The following is a 21,645-nucleotide window of genomic DNA, read 5'->3' on the forward strand; positions in this document are numbered from 1 at the left end:
ACTCCAACTGCATCAATTTTTTCAGGCACACTTGCTTGCATGGATAGAATCTCACTGTCATAGCATCTCCTTCTAAAACAAAGGCAGTACGCCTTGTGAGCACTATTTATAAGCTAAGAAAATGTAGCTGGTCCAGGGCCAGGTCATAATTATGCGACTAAAAGCTTGTAAAGAAATTAATATTGCTTCTATACAATATGATGCTAAGCAATAAAGTTTGATCAGTTGGATTTATTTGATCAATTTTATTGTTAAGAATAGATTATGATATTCTGATCAGTTGTATAATTAAAAGGCTAGAATAGCCATGATTCCCAGTGCTTAATTTCATGTCATAGAGCTAAGAAAATGACACAATTGCTTAAAAATATTTGCTTTGGGAAGTAGTGTGAAATGATACATTAAGCAGCTTTATAAGTCTGGAGAGATTCTCTTACTTCGACCCACCACAAAGAAAAGGACTTGCTGTTTTAATCAGACTTCAACCCCTTGTCTTTTATTTCATAAGGCTGTGTTGCATAGAACTGTGTCAGGGGTGTTAAAATGCTGGCAAGTACTCTCTTGCCAAAGTGGGCACAATGGATGGCATTTTATTGGGCAAGGCAGGTTTTTATTTCAATAGTAAGCCTTGCCACATTATGACATGACCAATAGCTGGTTATGTATTATTATAGGAGGCCCTGCTGTTCATTTCACAGCTCTCGGGGCTGCATACTGGTGTTTAAGTAGCAGTTTGCAAAGATTTGTTACGTGATTTACTACACAATGCTAAATGTGCTTCTTTGTCCTAAAGTGGTTTCAAGTAAAGTGTGTGGGCCTATCATTGCTGCTCTTTATCTTGGGAATGCATTTCCTGTCATTTTTAAGACAATGACATAGCTATAAAGAACACTTTTTCTGTATGTGAAGAGGCATCTCACAACAAAGAATGAGCCAATGGTTCATGCATTCAAACAGCCATGCTGGATCATGCCTTCACAGAACTGGAGTTGCTTCGGGTAGGGCAACAGAGTAAGCAAAAACAGCTGTTTTCTTTTAATGGGATGATTTCTCTCTCACATAAAATGAGTTGCTTGGGATTTCCCTTGCTTTTTGTACTGTCAGCTGATGCCTGGTTTTGCCAAAGAATATTAGAGTTTTTGGAGAAGGTAGGAAATTAACAGAGATCCCTCCATTGAATGCCGGTGCTGGAAACAAAGCATCTTGTCTGCTGAGCCCCACTGACTATTTAAACTAACCCAGAAAAGAATCACCAAACACAAAAAAGAGTTTGACAAACTTCAGTAAAATAGTTTACATACCATTGGATAAGTACCAGATGTTTATGTTTGTCACACACACACACAGAGTGAAACATCCAATAATTTAAGTGAATACATTTGATGTTCAGTTCCGCATGCACTGCCTCTCATCACCACATCCCCTTAGTATTAGCCTTAACGTAAAACAGAAGTACATCAAACTCAAATGTGAAATTACAGCCATTTAAACAATAAAATAAAGCAGCTGTAAAAAAAAATCATGCTCCTTTAAATTGGGGAAATTTTGACTGGAGGAGAGCTGATTTCATCTGAAGAAATAGGAGGCTCCATCATCTTGATTGTCTGGAACGTTTATAAGGTAGTAGGCTCTATTTTTCAGGGAAAGGTCCTTCCAAAGCACACTGATAGCCCATAATTAAAAACAGCCAGCGCTTACCCTCTTACCCTTTACACTGTCTGTCTCATTTTACATTGCGGCTCAACAGTGTGGTCAGTTAATCGACAGCTTTTATTGAGCACCCATTGGGTTCAGTGCATGGAATCCAGCTCTTTAGGGAGCTCAAAGTAAGTAGAAGACAGGGTCCCTGCCCTTAAGGATGTTGTAATCTACTGGGAGAAGACATAATAAATGAATGCTTGTGGGCAAAAATCATAACCGTGGTGTGTGAAAAAGATTAATAAATGAATATGTGTGGGCAAAAATCATAACCATGGTGTTTAAAAGAGATACGCCACAGTGAACATAAACAGCCACAAAATGACCAAAGAACACAAAGTTGATATCATTTAAACAGTTAGGGTAGGACTACATCCATGCTGATCTTCCCATTGAGCATCTGGATCTCCTGAGAATGCAGACTAGGTATTTTAATATATTCTTCAACATAATCTTGTGTTGAAGGTGCTTAACAGTGAATATAAAAAGACTAAAATGCAATGAAAGGAAAGTGCTTAGGAATATAAAGCATTCTTTATTCCCAAATATGTATTAGGGTAGGCTGGAGAATTCACTAGGGGTCACCTTCTGGAGGTGGGGCTTCCAGTAAGAATTTTCTGCAGTTCTTGGATATGGTATATTGGTGACCGCTCAGCTCTGAGTAGATTATTGCAAGTATTCAGGCTCTACAAGGTTGCCATCCATCCCGATTAAAAATTGAGATAGTTAATTTAGAAAAAAAAAAGTTTAAATTTCCCAAATATCCCATGGCAGTTCAGAATTGTACTGCTGGCTAATAGTAGGTCTTAAATATAGTAGGACATCTTGTGCAATTACTCATTCAGTCAGTCGTCTTTATTGAGTGCTTACTGTATGCAAAGCACTGTACAAAGCACCTGGGAGAGTACAGTATAACAGAGTTGGTATGCACACTGAAGTGGAAGTGGTGGGTGAGGTGAGATCAATCAGGGAAGGCCTCCTGGTGGAAATGTCTTCTGGTTTGCTGCTTTAGTCTCCGTTGGGTACCCTTCTTGACCACCTCAGCTCTTAAGAGTAGTCAAACCCATATCCTAGGCCTTGGCCTGTTTCCCTACTAGTCAAACTCTGGGTGGTTTGTGTTTTTCAAGAAGGTTTCCAGGAATTTCCCCTTGAGTCAGCACGTGCAAAGCTAGTGTGGGGGTCACTTACTACAGAAAAGGCAGTATAGGTGAGAAAATCAGTGTGGTTCATTGCAAAGAGTATGGGCATGGGATTCAGAGGAACCAAATTCTAATCCCAGCTCTGCTGTGTGACCTTGGGCAGATTACTTAACTTCTCTGGGCCTCAATTACCTAATCTGTAAAATGGGGATTAAGACTGCGAGACCCATGAGAGGCTTGGACTGTGTCCAATCCGATTAGCTTGTATCTACCCCAGTGCTTAGTTCAGTCCCAGGAACATAGTAAGCACTTAACAAGTACCATAAAAAATACAGGACTCCTAGAATAGGTCATCTCGTGACTTCATTTGACAGGAAGTACTGACTGTAGCCTAGCAAAAAAGAAAAGAAAAAGAAAAGCAGGGGGAAACAGCACAAGAGTCATTTCAAGTCTGGTTGAACTGTACCACATTCAGGACCTTAATCATTCCCAAGCTGAAGTCCCGTTTGAAAATGTAACAGAAGCAGTTCATTTCAATAACTCAGCTCTTAATACTCATAGATTTTGAGATGTTAAGGGCCCTTCATTCTGGAAGTGAACATTGCATTGGACTTGGTTCAGGGTCGCTCACTTTACAATCAGCAGAGCACTTAGAATGTGGAGAGCATTTGCAATAAGTTGGAATTGCTCTGGGCGATGATGCTCAGACGTCCCATTAGCTTCCAAATTGCAACATTCTCACATCTGAGCTTCTGCAGCAATGCTAAATCACTGGATTGTTTTTGTAAGGAGGGCCTTTGCAGGGGCAGGTGGAGAAGGAGAGGGTATGTTCAACTCTTTTTTTTTCCCTTTACTAGAATAATGATTTGTAGCAATCTATTCTGAGACCCCAGTACGAGCCACTTTTGATTTTTACCTCAAAAGCAGCATTTCTCAGTACTCAGAAAATAAATTTTCTCTTCTTTTTTCCCTACAATTACATGTACTATCACTTAAAAGAAAAATTGCTTCTTAAAGACAAAAATATTTTTCTTTATTGTGTAAGTGAGTCTAGGTTTTCTACCTTTAAAGCAGAGCAGTGAAACAAGGGATAGCTTTGCACTGAAATTGAGCACTCTTCTTCCTCAACATGGGCTACTTTTCTTGCAATGTACAGCTCCGAAACAACCTGTATGTGACATGGATATTGAAATAGCAGCCAATCTTTCCTGACTCACCCTTCACTCCATTTTGAAGAGAGTTTGGAACATGTTGATTTAACTCCAGAAGTTTCTAGGAAAAAGGGAGACTTGAAAGAGAGGGAAATTTGTCCTCAAGGCATAAACTGTAAATACTTTTCATTTATTTGTGGGCAGTAGGCACAAAAGGAGTTAATTCAGATAGTATTATTTATGTATTGGGATGTTATGTTGGTAGTGACTAGAAACAAAATTGAGCACAGATGCTTTTAAAGAAAAAAGTACTTTTTTAAATGGTAAATTATTGTCGGAAGATTTTGTATATGGCATTCAGCTGGGGTATTCATTGAATTCTGTGGCTTTTGCCATCCCAAATATACAATTCCCCTTCTTTTAAGTATCTATAGAAATATTGGGTTCATTTTCAATTTAAAACATGACTGGTATGAATTTGTTTTTAAAAGTTGGAAGGCAAATTTATCACAAGAATGAAAAATGAGAGGGCCCCAGTTGTGGAAGGCAGTGGCCTGGCTGTCAGGAGTTAATCACTCACATCCTTATCAGCAACAGCAGTATTTACTGTATTGGAAACCTGCACAGGGCCAAAACTGTACCAGGCTCTTGGGAACTTAGAGAAGTAAAAGCTGTTATCCCTGTCCATAGGAAACAAATCTGAGTAATACTAGAAATGAGAATGTTTCAGGGCAAACCGAGGTCATTGCAATGTTTTGCAAAATATACGTGGAAAGGTACAAGGGCAATTCAGCCTTCTCCATGCCTATCTTAAACGGAACATAGCGTAGATACAGCAGTAGGAAAAGAAAGATCCCAGGTTTAAGAGAAGAGAGAGCATTTCATCTTCCATGCCCTGCTGGCCCAACTATTGGCATAGGTGGAAGCCTCATATTAAGAGCCTTGAAAGGATCCTGAGATCTCATGCGCACGGGAATGCTCCAACAGCCCCAATACATTGGCAAATATCCTTCCTCTCTTTGCTACAGGTAGACCTAGGCCTTCTCCGCTTTGTCTCTGCCATCGGGACACAGGGAGCCATCTCAAAGGAAACAAAGAAGAAGTACTATGTCAAAACTTACAGAATTGATATCAGCTCCAATGGTGAAGACTGGATTACCATAAAAGAAGGAAACAAAGCTATTGTAAGTTTGGGTGGGTTTTTGTTTTAGTCCTTCCTTTGCTTCAGTCCTGGAAATGGATGAACAGGTTTTTTTCATCTGGAATGTTTCTTTGACCTGATCTATTCCTTGAATTGGTTAGAAAAAATAAGTGTAATTAAAGACTGACCAGTGGACTCAGATTTTCGAGAAACATCAAAATTATTCAGATGTTTCCAAAGGAAGTCATTGCCAACCAAATAGGGTCAAACTCAATAGCTACTTAGAAATATCCCCCAGATAGTATCTCTGCTGTTCACATGGCAAATTCAGTTCTCTTGTAAGCTTAAGGAAATTATTGTTTAGTGCCTACCTTCTCTTTCATGATTTTTTGCCTTCTTCCTGTGACAGAATGCTTTGAAATCTCATTTTTCTCTCCCTAGTGTTGCTTCCAAACTAGTTTACAGTGCTTTTGACTGATTCCCATGGGAACTAATTGGAAGTAGGATCTCTCATTCTGCTTTCTTCCAGTCAACATGAAATCAAAATGTTGCCCTTTAGTACTTTCTACCAGAAAAGCAACACAACCCATGCCTGTCCCCTAAAGACAATCTACTCTGACATTTAGATCCAGGAAATTTTCCAAGGAAACACTTTTATATGGGTTTTCAATGCCTTGATTTGTTCACAAAAGATTTTCTAAAGTTGATATTTACTGATTACCATGAATTAAAAATCTCACCCTTGAGAGCAGAAATCACAGGAAAAAAGAAGTACTTTAATGTACAACAAGATATTGCGGAGATGGGAAAAGAGTACCTCTTTCCATGTTTGTATTTCTGTTATTTTTTTTAATGAAGATTTAAGAGGATTGAGCTGCCCTTGGACCCCAAGACAGTAATCTATGAAGCTATCAAATACCTTGCTAGACCTTGGTTTGGAAATTATTTCTGATGAGTTCCTTCAACTAAAAATGGAAAGAAATAAACCAGCATTTAAAAAAATACCTCAGAGGAGATCAGGAGGGCCATACCTGTGGTCCTTAACATTGTGTTCATGGGGCAAATGGCATCCAAGTTGGTGCCCTGGAATGTGAGACAGCACATAGTTGCCGGGTTGCATTGATTTCTTTTTCTTAAATGGACTGGATTAGGTTAATTGCTAGATTGCCTCTGAAACTGCATGCTTTAGGTTAATTTTTTTTAACAGTTGAGTTGTAAACATTATATACGAACAAAGATTTCCAGTGGGAGGGGGTAGAGGGAAGCAGTAAGAACACTGAGAAATATCAGAATAACTGGTTTAGCCCAGAATTTGGGCCCAAGGGGTGTTGAAGCATCCAGATCAGAGTTAGCACTTCCCTACCATCACCCTCTCTTTGCCTTGACTACCCTCATTAATCCCTGGAAAGAAACCAGTAATCCCTGTGCTTTTCCTCCCTTGAAGTCCTCTCTATAAAGGATTGAAAGTCAGAATCCCAGGAGTCTCTGGCTGTAAGCCAATAGCTCTAGCCATTTCCCCTCGTCCTGCCCATCACCTGGAAACTTCCCCTCCTTATTACTATGAATAAACAGAAGAGTTCAGACAGTGCATTTCCTTAAAATGTCTTTCCTGGGAAGTCCAGATTGGTTGTGTCTGTTTGCGTCAGTCTCGTCCTCCCTAAATCCCTAAAAGAGGAGTGCCATCCAGGCATGGACATGGGCTAGGGCTGTAACTCCACTACTTTACCAAACAGATACACAGTATATATTCAGCCTTCACACATTCAAATATAAGTACTCATATATGTAGAAAGACATTCCTGAAACAGAATTCTAATGGCTCTAAAGGATGGTAATAAATTATTTTATTAAATAGTTTCTTGAATCGAATAAGAATGACCTGGTGATTTCCCTAAGAATCTGACAATCCAGTGGATGAGGCAAGTAAGCATAATAGATTTAAGAGAGATAAGGAATAAAGACACCTTGTTTTCAAATCCTGTGTCTGTCAAGTACATTCTTTTAGTTTTATCTTCCAAATAATTTGCAATTAAATAACTGAGATGTAGAGGCACACATTTCGAGTGAACAAATCATGTCGCTCAGGACTAACCAGAAATCTAGAAATGTAGGAACAACATTGTACAATAAAAAGTCGATTTGATCATTAAGTGCGTTAATGCTCACTTTCTGGGCAGAGATGGAATGTGTGCCCACCAACCTCCAATCATGCCTTACAATATGAACATGACTTTCCAATTCTTCCACACTCTCTTGTTATGTTGAGTGAAGGTCAACGTCACACCCAACTTGTGTAACTCAAATTATGCTGGGTTAAAATGGATTAAATTGTAGGTAGGCTGGGGACACAGAGCCAGGGGTGGGGATGATACTTGGAGATGGGGGGAACCTGATATGCTAAAACTTTCATAGCTACTTCAAGGCTAGGTTTGGTGTAGGGAAGAGGGAGAGAAGGATGAGAAGGAGGGTTAGAGAGAACAGTAGTTAAAAGAAATAACACCAGCAATAATAACCATTATCCTTAGACAGACAATTATCTTAATTCCATCTCTCACTAATGTGCACTCTAGGGAAGCCAGGAATCTCCTGAGTGCATGACTTACTTTAAAATCCTCTGCATTCCCCTGCCAGATTGCACTCTTCTACTGAAATAAGTTTTCCAGAGTTCCACAAGAACTCTGGCAATCTTAGTCCCTCAGACATTTTTTCTCCGAGGTAGCTATCACTCAACTCCAATCAAAGAGATCCTGAGAATACCCTACACCCAACAAGAACAATTAAATTATTTCCTCCAGTAATAAACATACAACTTATCTTTGTTTCCATTGTGTACCTGGAAAAGGAATCTAGAATCCCTAAAACCCAGGTATAAACAGAAACAACATTCCTTTTGCTTATGTTTAACAGTCAGAAATGCAGTTTATCCCTCTTTTTGAATCCAGTGGAAACGTAGAAAAAGAATAGAGCACAGGTGTGGGAGTCAGAAGGACCTGGGTTCTAATTCCGGCTCTGCCACTTATGTGCTGTGTGACCTTGGACAAGTCACTTCACTTCTCTGTGCCTCAGTTATCTGTAAAATGGAGATTAAGACTGCGAGCCCCATGTGGAACAGGGACAGGGTCCAGCTTGATTAGCCTGTATCAAACCTAGCACGTAGTACAGTGCCTGGCACATAGTAAGTGCTTAACAAATACCATTAAAAACAAAAATCCACAAGGAAAAGTTTGGTTGAGTTCTCAAAGAGGAGACTGAGGACGTTAATAGTAGAATTGAAAGCTTCCATTTTTACATTTAATAATGAGAAGGTTATTTTTGTAACAAATTTTGTAACTGTGCTTATATTTTACCAGCGCTAACTTCCTCCACACCCGCCCACAGACAAGTGAATCGACAATTAGTAATAAAATTCTAGGTTAACTACAGATTATTTCTGAATTTGCCCATTAATAAAAGCAATCTTGTAAATCACTAGAGATTGTTAAAACTTTTGCATTATTTTGTACAAATGTGTTAAAAATATTTATTTTAAAGATACTGTATTTAAAGATTTCTTTCCTTTCTTCCTTAGGTATTTGTGGGGAATACTAACCCAACAGATATTGCTTACGGAATTTTCCCCAAGCCAATTCTAACACGTTTTGTCCGAATCAAACCTATCACTTGGGAAACTGGCATATCAATGAGATTTGAGGTTTATGGCTGTAAAATAACAGGTAAGATTAAGCTTTAAGAACTTGTTTTGTTCAAGGGAATGTTCCCTTTTTTTGGTAGAAGAATGTGTAAGTTTGCTCTGAGCATTTAGTATGTGGTTTATTTTATCAAGGTAGGAATACATAGTAAGGATCAATGATACGTTTATATAACACGTTTCTTCCAAAGAACTCCGAAGTGTTTTCACATATATCAGCTCATCAATATTATCGTCATCTTTGTGAGATAGGGAGGAATGGGTAATGCTACCTCCATGAGGAAACTGAGATACAAAGTGTTTGAACCCCAGACTTAAAGCTGAGACTAGAAACTTAGACTCCTGATTGTCTACCAATCATGGCCTCCCATAATGAAAAGACTTAAAGGAAGAAAACCTTGGAATTTGTAACCTCTTACCAATTTTATCATTTTATTTCTCTAAAATAATTTTTTGGAGTTTTTCTTTCTCATTGCATAAAGTTCTGGCGTCATTGCCTTTATTTACATCGTTTGCAGGCATGAATGGCGTTCACAGTCAAAAAAGAAAGACACTTGTTGACACGTTCAGTAGAATACCTGTGTCAAAAAATTAACTAACGAAAAGGCAACTGTGAAATGGAAAGTCATTTTGACAAGGGCTAATTAAGCAGACACTGTTGTCTATAGTATAATCACTTGGGAACTTAAAACTGATTTTTGCTCAAACCTTATTTATTTCTGTCATAGAAACATCCCTGTTTGTTATTTTAAGACTAAAAAAATTCCAAGGTTCTGCATTCCATGAAAAAAGGAAAATAGCTACAAATCAAGAGCAACCTTGGCTTTATTCTCAAATAGCAGATAGTTGGGAAGGCTTAGGTCAGTTTTAGAGCTCCTATAAATCTTACTAGGGTCAAGGTGAACATTCTGGCAAATCCTCCCTCATGTTATTGTCCAAAAACAAACAAGCAAAGAAAACCAACCTCATAATGGTTCCCAGAGTGTTAGTTTAACTGAGTCTGATCTCAGATTTCCTGACTTTTGAGAATTTATTTTACCTCTTCTCAGTTATTTAATAATAAAAACCTTTCTTCATAGAAGCTGCATTGCCTATTCCCTATTCATTGATGTTGTGTTCAGGTTTCGTTTTAGATACATAGTTTCTTATATTCCATGTCCAATGGACATTAAGATTACAGTGATTGTTAAGTAACATACTTTATTATTTGCAAAATAAAGAGCTGAACACAACGTTCTTTGATCTCTCGTATAATAGCTTTGATTTAGTATAAATTTAATCCAGTTTCAATTTAGCTGGTTGTTTTCTTTAAATTGAAACATATATGCCACTATCAGATCCATAAAATAAATCTCTAAATCTTGATCCATTATAGTCACAGCTCTGCTTTTGGGAAGGCAGACTTCCAAATAGGATTGTCACTGGTTAAGGAAATCCACAAGAAAATGGAGCGCGCCAAATGTGGACTCTTGTTCTTCCTGCTTCTACCACTTCCGTTGCAAAAAGACAGGCAGAGATAGAGGGGAGGTGTGGAAACCCAATCCAGATTTCCAGCAGTGCCAGGCATCACCAGTGCCTGAGGGCAGGGAGGTGGACTGTTAGCTATCATTCAATTTTATGATTTGCAAGGTTAATTTGACATCTGGAGAAGATCCTGGGATAATCCACCATGAAATGATCTTTCAGGTTATCTCTGTAAGGTATTTGGACCCCCAATATTTAATTAGAAGAGTGAATCTGTTCCAGAAATATTTCAATTTTCATTTGAAGGATGACCGTGGGAGTTTCTGGGGCAGGGATGGCTTGGGAAGTTCTTTTTTGTAGGCCAACAGATAAATCCGTCTCGTTATGGGCTAGGGACCTGTTGGCTGAATGAAATCACAACTAAGAAATGTGGACGTGAAACTGCCAATGCAGCCAGCACTGCATTTGTGGAAGGGTATTGGTCTGGATGAGGTTCTGCTGTCCTTAAAATATACACATTAATTGTGTTTTCCTCCAAATGGCAACATCTGGTGCCTATTACCAGCCTAACACTGTCTTTGTAAAAACTGGTTTGGAGTAAAGCAGGTGCAGCCTCGGCAGCTAAAAGATGTAACTTCTATTTTTAGTTATTTGGGAGTGTTGCCTTCATTCTGTGGGTGATTTTGTAATTTATTTTTTCAAACCTTTGCCAGGTTCTGCCCTCGCTTTTCACATCTCAGCCTGAAGCAAATGATGTGGCTGAATTGTGGAATAGAGAAAGACCCATGAAATTAGCTGAGAAAATTTCAGCTGCCTTTTAGTGCACTTAATGGAGTGCATTGAGTCTAATGCTCACAATAATTAAGTATTCTTCTCCGTAAGGTGTTGCTGGTCACTTCAATGTAGGTTAGCTGGATGATGGAAGTCTACAATCCATTTGGAAAAGAAATGATTACATGTCTCCTCTTGTTAATTGTTAAATTAAGTTTGAGAGTAAAAGAAGACTGTGCGAGATAGAAAATTGTGGATTTACAAAAAGGCAACTTATTTTTTTTCAACGGGATTTAATTGTGAAATTGCCATGAAGTTAGCATTTAGGTAGGGGACTCATTTAAGTTTTGAAGATTTTGTTCATTTCTTTTCTCACACTTTTAACCTTTGCAGGGTGGATCTGGATATGTCTGAAACACAGAAAATGGGCTGGGAATTTTGTGAGATGATCTCACTCCTTACTGTTAGTTAGAATTAAACATTCCTTTACACCCTAGATATTCTGCTCTGGCTGAAGATAGAAAAAAGATATATTTTAGATATATTATTGGACTATAAACAAATTGAATTGGTTCAGATAGCCCTTATGAATGTGGCAGATTGCCATTTTTTTGATAAAAAAGGTTCATTGAGAAGAAGCGTGGTCTAGTGGGTTCTAATCCCAGCTCTGCCACTTGCCTGCTCTGTGATTTGCGGCAAGTCACTTAACTTCTCTGGGCCTCAGGACGGGCACTGTGTTCAACCTTATTAGCTTGTATCTACCCCAGCACTTAGTACAGTACCTGGCACATAGTAAGCGCTCGACAAATACTATTACTATTATTGACGATAATAATAATAAAAAAAGATTTTAAAATAAAATCTGTTTAATTCCACAGATTTCCCCTGCTCTGGAATGTTGGGCATGGTCTCTGGACTCATTTCTGACTCACAAATCACAGCCTCAAATCAAGCAGATAGAAACTGGATGCCCGAAAATATTCGGCTTGTAACCAGTCGCTCAGGCTGGGCGCTGCCACCCGCCCCTCACCCGTATGGGAATGAGTGGCTTCAAATAGACCTGGGGGAAGAGAAGATTGTGAAGGGAATTATCATTCAGGGAGGCAAGCACAGAGAAAACAAGGTATACATGAGAAAATTCAAGATTGGATACAGCCATAATGGCTCGGACTGGAAAATGATCACAGATGACAGCAAAAGGAAGACTAAGGTGAGAAGAACAAGGTAGTCCTTGCTTTGCTTTGGGTGGAACTATAAGCTCTGAAAACCCTTTACGTGAAGCATTTTGGCAAAGGGGTGATTGAGTAATTGTGTGAAATGGTAGAATTTAGCTCACATTTTTCATTTCACAGCCCCAACACATCTGTACCAGAGTAGAATTGATTTTGTGGAAAACTAGCATATCCCCTCGTGACCTGTTCTCTAGAGCAAAGGAGGTCAGTGTGAGGAATGTTCTCATCACTTCCACTAGGATGTGTGGAATTTTGTTCAGTAAAGTGATTCAGGCAGAAGTTGGAGACTGGAAACATAAACTTCAAAATGCTTCCTCCTCCCACTTGTTCCAGATGTCCTCCACAGAGACAAGGCACGACTCCCATGTGGAACTAGTCAGTACATCAGGCCAACTGCAGAACTGGTATTTTTAGAAATGGGAAAAATGTTCTCAACTTCCCCTCTTCCCTATCAGTGACTCTTATTTTCCCCAAGTATTTTCACTATCATTTAGATTTATATGGGTAATCATGCCCCTTGTTTCTCTCCATCTTTCCTTTCTCTTTCTATTTTAATCACCAGTTCCCTCAAAAGTACCCCCCTTTCATTTTGAGGAAAAAAAAAAATAAAAGAAATATCAAAAATGTCATTAGCTGAAAAACATATCTCTTTTCACAGCGTTGTGAATTGTGACTTCATTGTTGAGTGTGAATATGGTGTGAATCAACAACTTCATCTCACTGCTGACTTGATAAAGTGTCTATTGTTTTGACATATTCTTCAACAGTGTGGGTCTATGCTCTGTACCATATGCTTTTGATATGATGCACCATATGCTTCTTGGTCTTTTGTTATCTAATCCAAGCTTTGCAATCAAGTTTAAATCTAGCAACCTAAACAGAAAATGAGTGTGGGATTTCATTTCTAAGTCAGAATTTTAAACATCCTAAACCTTGCTTTAGTAATTAGATTTAGTTCTTTTATTAAAACATGCATTAGCCTAACAGCATTATCCTGTTGTTTACATTCTTACAGTGACTATGCCTAAAAACTCCCCCTAAAACAAAAATTCTGAAAGCAAACAGATCCTAATCAATCCAAAAATTTGAGGTATCCAAAGATTCACACGTGTAATGACTTAATCAAATACACCCTATATTTAACTGATAAATTAGGCAGAACTGTCTGGAATGCTAACTCTGATAGCTTTGGTGAACGGTAGAAGTGTCATGTGTGATTTATTTCATGCCAAAAGAACATGGCATATTCACAGGGTTTAAATCTCACCTTTCAAAAGCAATGGTGCAAGATGGGAAGCAAGTTGAAACATTTAGAACAATTATTCTTATCAACAACACAGAAAAGCCATAGCCTCCCTAAACCATATTTGTCCAAAGAAAAGATCAATACCTAATGAAAGAAGCAGTAAAAATTCTTCACAGATGACCTACATCACCCAGAACAGTAATTCCATATGAGTCTATCCTTTTCAGTTCTAATAAGCATTCACCGTTCATGTCTCTCAGAATTCAGCTTTCATTGTTAATTGTTTTTGTTGAGATTATGAAGAGAGTCTGGAATTCCAGAGATATGGATTTCTCCCTGTTTGACTCCCTTTAACTATGATTTTTGGAGCTTTGTTAATGTATAAAAAAGGCTAACATATAATATATTCTTCATTATAATTAATGTCTTCTTTCTGACAACAAATTAATTACAGCCCAGTAATAGTGGGGATAAAATATCCATTTTTGGCAGGTATCTGAATTCTAAAAGATGTGACCAACACACTGCTATTTACCCATAGTGGCCATTGCAAGGGTCTGGAATTAGGGCAATGGTGATAGACTCCTAACTGATAGCTTCTCTGAAACAGTGAAGCTATTTCTAGAATATGCTGCTCAATCATTAGTGGGTGTGCTCATTACCAAGACCCACAGTTTCACTCCAAAACAGGGGCCTGCCACACAGTCCAGCATTGCTCTATGCACATGGAAACCACCTAAACCCCAAAGGAGAGACAGGGATCTGAGATCGCAAGGAACACAGCAGTGGCAAGCCTCCCACCCAGTTCTTCTGCCCCAATATGATCTCTGAATGGGACAAAATGGACTGGCCAAAACCATTGCTGTGCCTGAATCAGGAGACCAAACTTATTAAAATCAGCAGTGGCTTTTGTCATTAATGCACAAATAACCTTTGGGGTTATGCTGAAACTCCTTAAAAATGCACTTCAAAGCAGGCTTTTGTTTGTACACTGATTCAGTTGTCCTCACATGAATTTGAAAATCACATGCACGGTCACTTAGAACAGAAGTTAATTCCTTCCCTACATTGAAATGTTTCTTTATCTTCAAATGGCTTTGGAGGGAAGACAGTTTTTTTTTGCTTTTTTAAAATATACTGCAGTTTCATTTTTCTAGCCATACTAGCTCCTGCCCTTCAAGAGAAAAAACCTTATCAAAGCTAGAGCTTTCTCATTCGGGAGAATCAAATTGGAGTTTTCAGCTGAATTGTGGGGTTGTTTTAACCACTTAAAAGGTGGCAAGATCTGGTCCTCAGTAATCTTTTTTTTTTTACTCAGGAAGTGTTAAAAATGTCAACCTGCTAAACCACACATCAGAGTGTCATCTAGAAACGTGTCTCATTAAGCACTCAACTCCTGTTAATACTTCAATAGATGCTACTAAGCTTCCGGAAAATGACATGTGTCACTTTGCTGGGAAGGTTTAACTACTTGTACCCTCTTCGTTTAAGAAAGAAATGTCAGTCATATATTGAAGGGAAGAATGTGGCCTATTTCACTCAGGTAGTGGGGACCTAAAGGAGAGGCTGAGTGGAAATGTCTCCCTAACAAGTGGTTTTCTTGTTCTTTCACAGTCTTTTGAAGGCAATACGAACTATGACACACCTGAGTTAAGATCTTTTTCTCCCATTTCTACCCGATTCATCCGGATCTTCCCTGAAAGAGCCACTCATGGAGGACTAGGACTAAGAATGGAACTTCTGGGCTGTGAACTCGAAGGTAATTACATTTCGAGGGATGGTGCGAGGTTTCTTTTTTTTTTTCTTTTTTTTCTTTTCAAGCTCCTTAGTACCCAATACCAGCTTTTTCCATGAGGTTAGCAAACTGTCATGGTCCTTTTGGACTGTCAGTCTTGCTCACTCACCCACTGTAGAGGGTAGAAATACAAAATGGGACGAAGACCCCTACATTTAAGAAGACCATAGGGAATCACTCTACCCCTCCAGATACCCACTAACATTCTCTCCTGCAGAGGCACTTGGAGGAATGTTGGGAGGTGCCCAGATGCCCATATCTCCAATACTTACCTGCTCCTTCCTGGCTCCAAGTCCCAACACCAGGCCCTGGAGACAACAAGAAGAGGTGGGGAACCCAGAAGTCACTAGCTGGGAAGTGAATTAGACATGGTGCTATGGGAGCCTGAGGATGCCCTGCCCCTGCTCTGGATACCCTCTCTCCGCTACTTAGTGCTATGATATCAACTCCGTATTGGGCCACTTTGAGGGTTACAAGTGTTGTCCTTCTTTCTGGGTGTTGACTGGTCTCATAATCAAGTAGTTCCTGTTAGTTATTTTCTTCATTTCATATCTTGTCTGAATTTTTGCACCACCAGAGTAATGTGCAGCAGTCATGGACTGCTGGTGAGTCCAGTTTGTTTTGGGTGAGGCAGGCAATTTTTAGGATCACTTGTTCTGGACTTCTTCTCCATACATGGGGAGAAGTGCGTTCCAAAAAAGAACTGCTCGGATGTTTGGGGTGCTGCTGAATGATGCTGCTACTGCCTCTGCAATGACCAGACCAGTATTCTGGATTTCCTATTTACCTTACACTGTGCTCAGAAGGTATTCCACCGTCAGTAAGACATGCACTTTCAATACATGCAAAATAAGCCAGCCTACTCCTAAACTTTATAACAGTACTTCTAAATTTACAATATCCCCAAAGGCTATTGAATTTTCTAAATACTCCATCTAAATCCAGTGTGTGAGAACCAGATGGGAACCAGGTGGAACAAGCTGTAGGTGTGTTCATACAGCCAAACAGGGAACATGGTCTCCAAGAAATGAAAGCTTGCTACAATTAGTGGGCTCATTTTGTTTTGACTTTGACCGGGAAGCTTGTTTGGGGAGTTAGAGGGAATGGAATGGGCAGAAAGATTAGTTCAGCATGGGTTTTCCAGTGGGCGTCTTTAGAAAATTACTTGCCTCTAGATAGGTCTAGAAATTAGTAAGATTGGTAAAATGAAGGGGAATCAGCCGAGAGCAAATAGAAATCTATTCCCGGGAAAAGAAAGACCAAATCCCTATTTCTCTAACAGACCCCATATGAAGGACTGGTTTACATATTTCTTGTTCCACTTCGAACTCCTCCTAAAAACTCTCTGGGATGCAGCACTTTAGACCCTACTTGATTTCAAGCAGAATTTCCCTTCTCTGTTTAATTGTAAGATATTTGAAGGCAGGCACCATATCTTTTACACCCACTGCATTTTCCCAAGTGCTTAATACAGTCCTCTGCACATCGATCCGTAGTAACAACTGTTGATTCAATGGCAGAGGATTCACTGAAATAATCTGGTAATAGAGATAGAGTGAATTTAAGCTCCTCAGTCAATTGATACAATATAAAAAAGCAACTGCTCAGTGGAAGCAATGGTTTGGAATCTCTGTATTGAATATACTGATCAGCTTCTGGGTGAGCCATGAGTACACTACCCGGGCCTTTTATTAAATCTAAGCCAAACAAATAAGTAGTCCATGTATTATCAGTGTTTCATGATTCCCTATTCATCATCTGTGGGTATGTTTGGAGTAAGACAGATCTGAGAGAAATCCACAGAGCCCTTAATCCCAAATAGTGTAAATTTTATATTTATTTTTTTATTGAGAAGGTAGCGGATCCTAGAAAATTTCCACTGGCCAGAAGCTCTGAAAAAGCAGATTTCTCCCTCCACCTTGGGCCACAGCTTGTCTGTTTTTCAGACTTCAATAGAAGTGTAGTTTATCTCAAGTCTTGTAAAGTGAAATGTAATACTGAAAACTGTAAAATATTAAACAGATTGCTGAAATGAGTAACAGGCTGAAAAAGGGAAAAGACTGAACTAAATTTAAAGAACTTCAAAAGGAAATTTTGATTAATGTTGGCTACCTTTCAACTACAAATTCAAAGGTATAGGGATACCTTCCGACAATGGAATGCAATTCTTTGGAAGTTAAGGAAAAATTACACCGGAATATCCTGAGACAAGTCGGCTCGCACACCAGCTCTAAATATAAAGATTATATATTACTAAGTGTTTTGGAAAGTTACATATGAGGTATTAAAATGACACCCCCTGTAAAAAGCAAAAGGAAAGATGTTGTCTATCCTATTTGGGAAAAGAAGGCTAGACTGAGAGTAGACTGAAATTTATAAAATGTTGGTGATGTAAATGTCTAGTGCTGATGATGTCAAGTGAACCATCCAGCACCTGGAGGGAAGATTTGATACTGAAGGAAAAATCCTTTCAGAAAAGATATCATCCTTCTGCATTGCCTTAGTCCAGCTTTCTGTATTGCTATTGTGAGGGTTCATGGCCTCTGAAATTTGGAGCAGTTATGCATTGGAATGGTACTTTGACTCACCAACTTGGCTGACTTCCCTAGCTAAAACTCCCAAAATGCAGTGATTCATTCATTCATTCATTCAATCGTATTTATTGAACGCTTACTGTGTACAGAGCACTGTACTAAGCGCTTGGGAAGTACAGGTTGGCAACATATAGAGACGGTCCCTACCCAACAGTGGGCTCACAGTCTAGAAGGGGGAGACAGAGAACAAAACAAAACATATTAACAAAATAAAATAAATAGAATAAATATGTACAAATAAAATAAATAAATAAATAGAGTAATAAAAACATATGTACATATATACAGGTGCTGTGGGGAGGGGAAGGAGGTGAGGCGAGGGGATGGAGAGGGGGAGGAGGGGGAGAGGAAGGAGGGGGCTCAGTCCTTTTGAGCTGCCAAAAAGTAGTGACATGTTGGACTTGCATAATTAATTTCCCAAGGTAATGCCAAAGGAAGCACCATAGGAGTTCCTCTGCCACTGCAGTCAGTGAAGTGAAATTGCATATTGCCCCCAATCACTTAAACCCATACTCTTTGCTTCATTCCATTACAGAGATTTTCTTGCAGATGGAACTGCTGTTGTAGGACTCAGAACACATTGAAACATACATTTTGCCTATTCTAGTTATAAATATTTTCAGTTTAGTCATCCCCTTTAGAATGTAAGCTCCATGTGGTCAAGGAACCTGTCACTTTGTTATTCTGAACTTCCCAAGTGCCTTGTGTAGTGCAGTGTCCCAAGTAGGTTCTCAATCAATGCTACTACTAAGACTACTACTACTACTACTAACGTGAGACTATAATCTCTGGCTGTCATTTCAGCCCCCACAGCTGGCCCTACCATTTCAAATGGGAATCCAGTGGATGAATGTGATGATGACCAGGCCAACTGCCACAGTGGAACAGGTGATGACTTCCAACTGACAGGTGCAGAAACCATCTTCATTTCATTGCACTGCCATTATAGTTCCTGTTGTAGTTTATGCAAATTAATGTCTGTTTGTCTGAATCTAATCGATGTCCGTAGAATTGCATTAACACCCAACCAGTAGTGACAATTACATTAAAACATTTACATCTTCATTTTAATGTTCCATCCCAAAGGTTTGTTTTTGTTACTAACTGTCATTTGAAGATATAGGATGGGGAACCACTAAACTTATAAACTGTTAATCAGAGCCACATCCTAATATAGTAAGTTCAGGGCCAGATCTTTAAAAAGTCTTCGTCTAAAAAAGTGAACCACTGAATTTCTCCACGTGAATGAATCTTGAAGTTAAATCTCTTTTAGAATTTTTAGTCTTTTGTTCACATGACTACAAATTAAGACTGTGAGCAATGTCAGGCGTCTAGTTTCCAAGAGGATTTTCAGATAGAAGGGTACGAAAGCAATTATTAAAATACTGTATCACAAGTAACCTGGTGAGTCCACCACTTGAATCCCTCCTATCACAGGTAGGAGAGTGGATAGCCTGTTACATAAGGACAGTATACCTTTTGTGGGTTTCAGGACATCTCCATCTGGATGTCCGCCCGCCACCTAAAGCTCAACATGTCGAAGACTGAGCTCCTTGTCTTCCCTCCCAAACCTTGTCCTCTCCCTGACTTTCCCATCTCTGTTGACGGCACTACCATCCTTCCCGTCTCACAAGCCCGCAACCTTGGTGTCATCCTCGACTCTGCTCTCTCATTCACCCCTCACATCCAAGCCGTCACCAAAACCTGCCGGTCTCAGCTCCGCAACATTGCCAAGATCCGCCCTTTCCTCTCCATCCAAACTGCTACCCTGCTCATTCAAGCTCTCATCCTATCCCGTCTGGACTACTGCACTAGCCTTCTCTCTGATCTCCCATCCTCGTGTCTCTCTCCACTTCAATCCATACTTCATGCTGCTGCCCGGATTATCTTTGTCCAGAAACGCTCTGGACATATTACTCCCCTCCTCAAAAACCTCCAATGGCTACCGATCAATCTGCGCATCAGGCAGAAACTCCTCACCCTGGGCTTCAAGGCTGTCCATCACCTCGCCCCCTCCTACCTCACCTCCCTTCTCTCCTTCTACTGCCCAGCCCGCACCCTCCGCTCCTCCACCACTAATCTCCTCACTGTACCTCGCTCTCGCCTGTCCCGCCATCGACCCCCGGCCCACGTCATCCCCCGGGCCTGGAATGCCCTCCCTCTGCCCATCCGCCAAGCTAGCTCTCTTCCTCCCTTCAAGGCCCTGCTGAGAGCTCACCTCCTCCAGGAGGCCTTCCCAGACTGAGCCCCTTCTTTCCTCTCCCCCTCGTCCCCCTCTCCATCCCCCCGTCTTACCTCCTTCCCTTCCCCACAGCACCTGTATATATGTATATATGGTTGTACATATTTATTACTCAATTTATTTATTTATTTATTTATTTATTTTTCTTGTACATTTCTATCCTACTTATTTTATTTTGTTGGTATGTTTGGTTCTGTTCTCTGTCTCCCCCTTTTACACTGTGAGCCCACTGTTGGGTAGGGACTGTCTCTATGTGATGCCAATTTGTACTTCCCAAGCGCTTAGTACAGTGCTCTGCACATAGTAAGCGCTCAATAAATATGATTGATTGATTGATTGATTGATTGAAAAGGGGGTGGAGGTGTGAAGAGTGTCTGGCCATACAGCTGGACATGTAAACCTTGAACAGGGCCTAGGGTGGATTCAGAGGTGACATTCTGCTGTTAGCTCTTCTCTCAGTTTGTTGCAACTGCTTTTGAGTGTTGATTTTCTATGTCAGTTTCAAGTTGGCCAAAAACAAGTTGCGTTGAGAGTTTTGTCCTGTTGCTTACAACATCTAGAGGAGGGAAGCTAGAACTGATCATTTTCAGTTCTTACATCACCTTCTGTCTGTATAGCAGAACCGTCTAGGAGGCAGTTGCAGCTCTGAAAACTCCAGAATAGTACCTACAACAGTCTGGGGCACAAGAGAGGAAAATGCCTTGTCTGAGATTCTATGGGGCCTGGTGAAAAGAGCATATGAGCCTTGGAGTCGAGGACATGGGTTCTAATCTCAGCTCTTCCAGTTGCTTGCTGTGTAACCTTGGGCAAGTCACTTCACCTCAGTTACCTCATCTGCAAAATAGGGATTAAATCCTTCTCCCTCCAGTTTAGACTGTGAGCCCCGTGTGAGACAGGGATTGTGTCCAACCTGATCAACTTATATCTACCCCAGTTCTTAGAACAGTGCTTGACACGTAGTCAGCGCTTAACAAGTACCATTTTAAAATGTACAGAGGCACAGGAAATGTTAGGGAAATAAAAAAAATATAATTACTCCCATTGGGAAGTTGGCCTTGGCATGAAAATTTTCATCCTTTTCCTACAGTGCCCCTGAGGGATCCCTTATACTCTGCGTGAATGGAATCCTAGTTCGCATTTCATCTAAAATTTTAAGAATGAATTTAAGAATCTTAAACCTCCAAGATTAAATAAGAGCCTTGAGATGCAGATTTGCCCATCAGTAATTTTCTGTGCTCTTTCGAGATGCCAAAAAGCAGTGACATGTTGGACTTGCATAATTAATTTCCCAAGGTAATGCCAAAGGAGGCACCATAGGAGCTCATGATAGCATCATGCTATTGACTACAGCATTAACTTCTTAGTAAATTTCCCATAGTTCCTCCCCAATTATATGGGACCAATCCTCCTACATAATCTTTCCCCTGTGCTTATCATTCCTCCCACTGTTAGCAGAAAGGTCCATGTTCCAAGGTGGAATGTAC

General features: G+C 39.9%; 1 protein-coding gene across 6 annotated transcripts in view; it reads left to right on the top strand.

The window, feature by feature from the left end:
- NRP1 (neuropilin 1) overlaps positions 1-21,645 on the top strand; it is a 132,047-nt gene that overhangs the window by 88,102 nt on the left and 22,300 nt on the right. For 3 of the 6 annotated variants that reach the window (XM_038755590.1, XM_038755592.1, XM_038755591.1), the window contains exons 8-12: positions 5,017-5,172; positions 8,698-8,842; positions 11,931-12,262; positions 15,145-15,289; positions 18,724-18,828. In XM_038755590.1, coding sequence (XP_038611518.1) covers positions 5,017-5,172; positions 8,698-8,842; positions 11,931-12,262; positions 15,145-15,289; positions 18,724-18,828 — 883 coding nt within the window. The remainder of the gene's footprint in view (positions 1-5,016; positions 5,173-8,697; positions 8,843-11,930; positions 12,263-15,144; positions 15,290-18,723; positions 18,829-21,645) is intronic. The other 3 variants (XM_038755593.1, XM_038755594.1, XM_038755595.1) reach the window with 1 other exon arrangement.

The sequence above is a fragment of the Tachyglossus aculeatus genome, chromosome 13, assembly GCF_015852505.1.
Source record: "Tachyglossus aculeatus isolate mTacAcu1 chromosome 13, mTacAcu1.pri, whole genome shotgun sequence".
Classification (NCBI taxonomy): domain Eukaryota; kingdom Metazoa; phylum Chordata; class Mammalia; order Monotremata; family Tachyglossidae; genus Tachyglossus; species Tachyglossus aculeatus.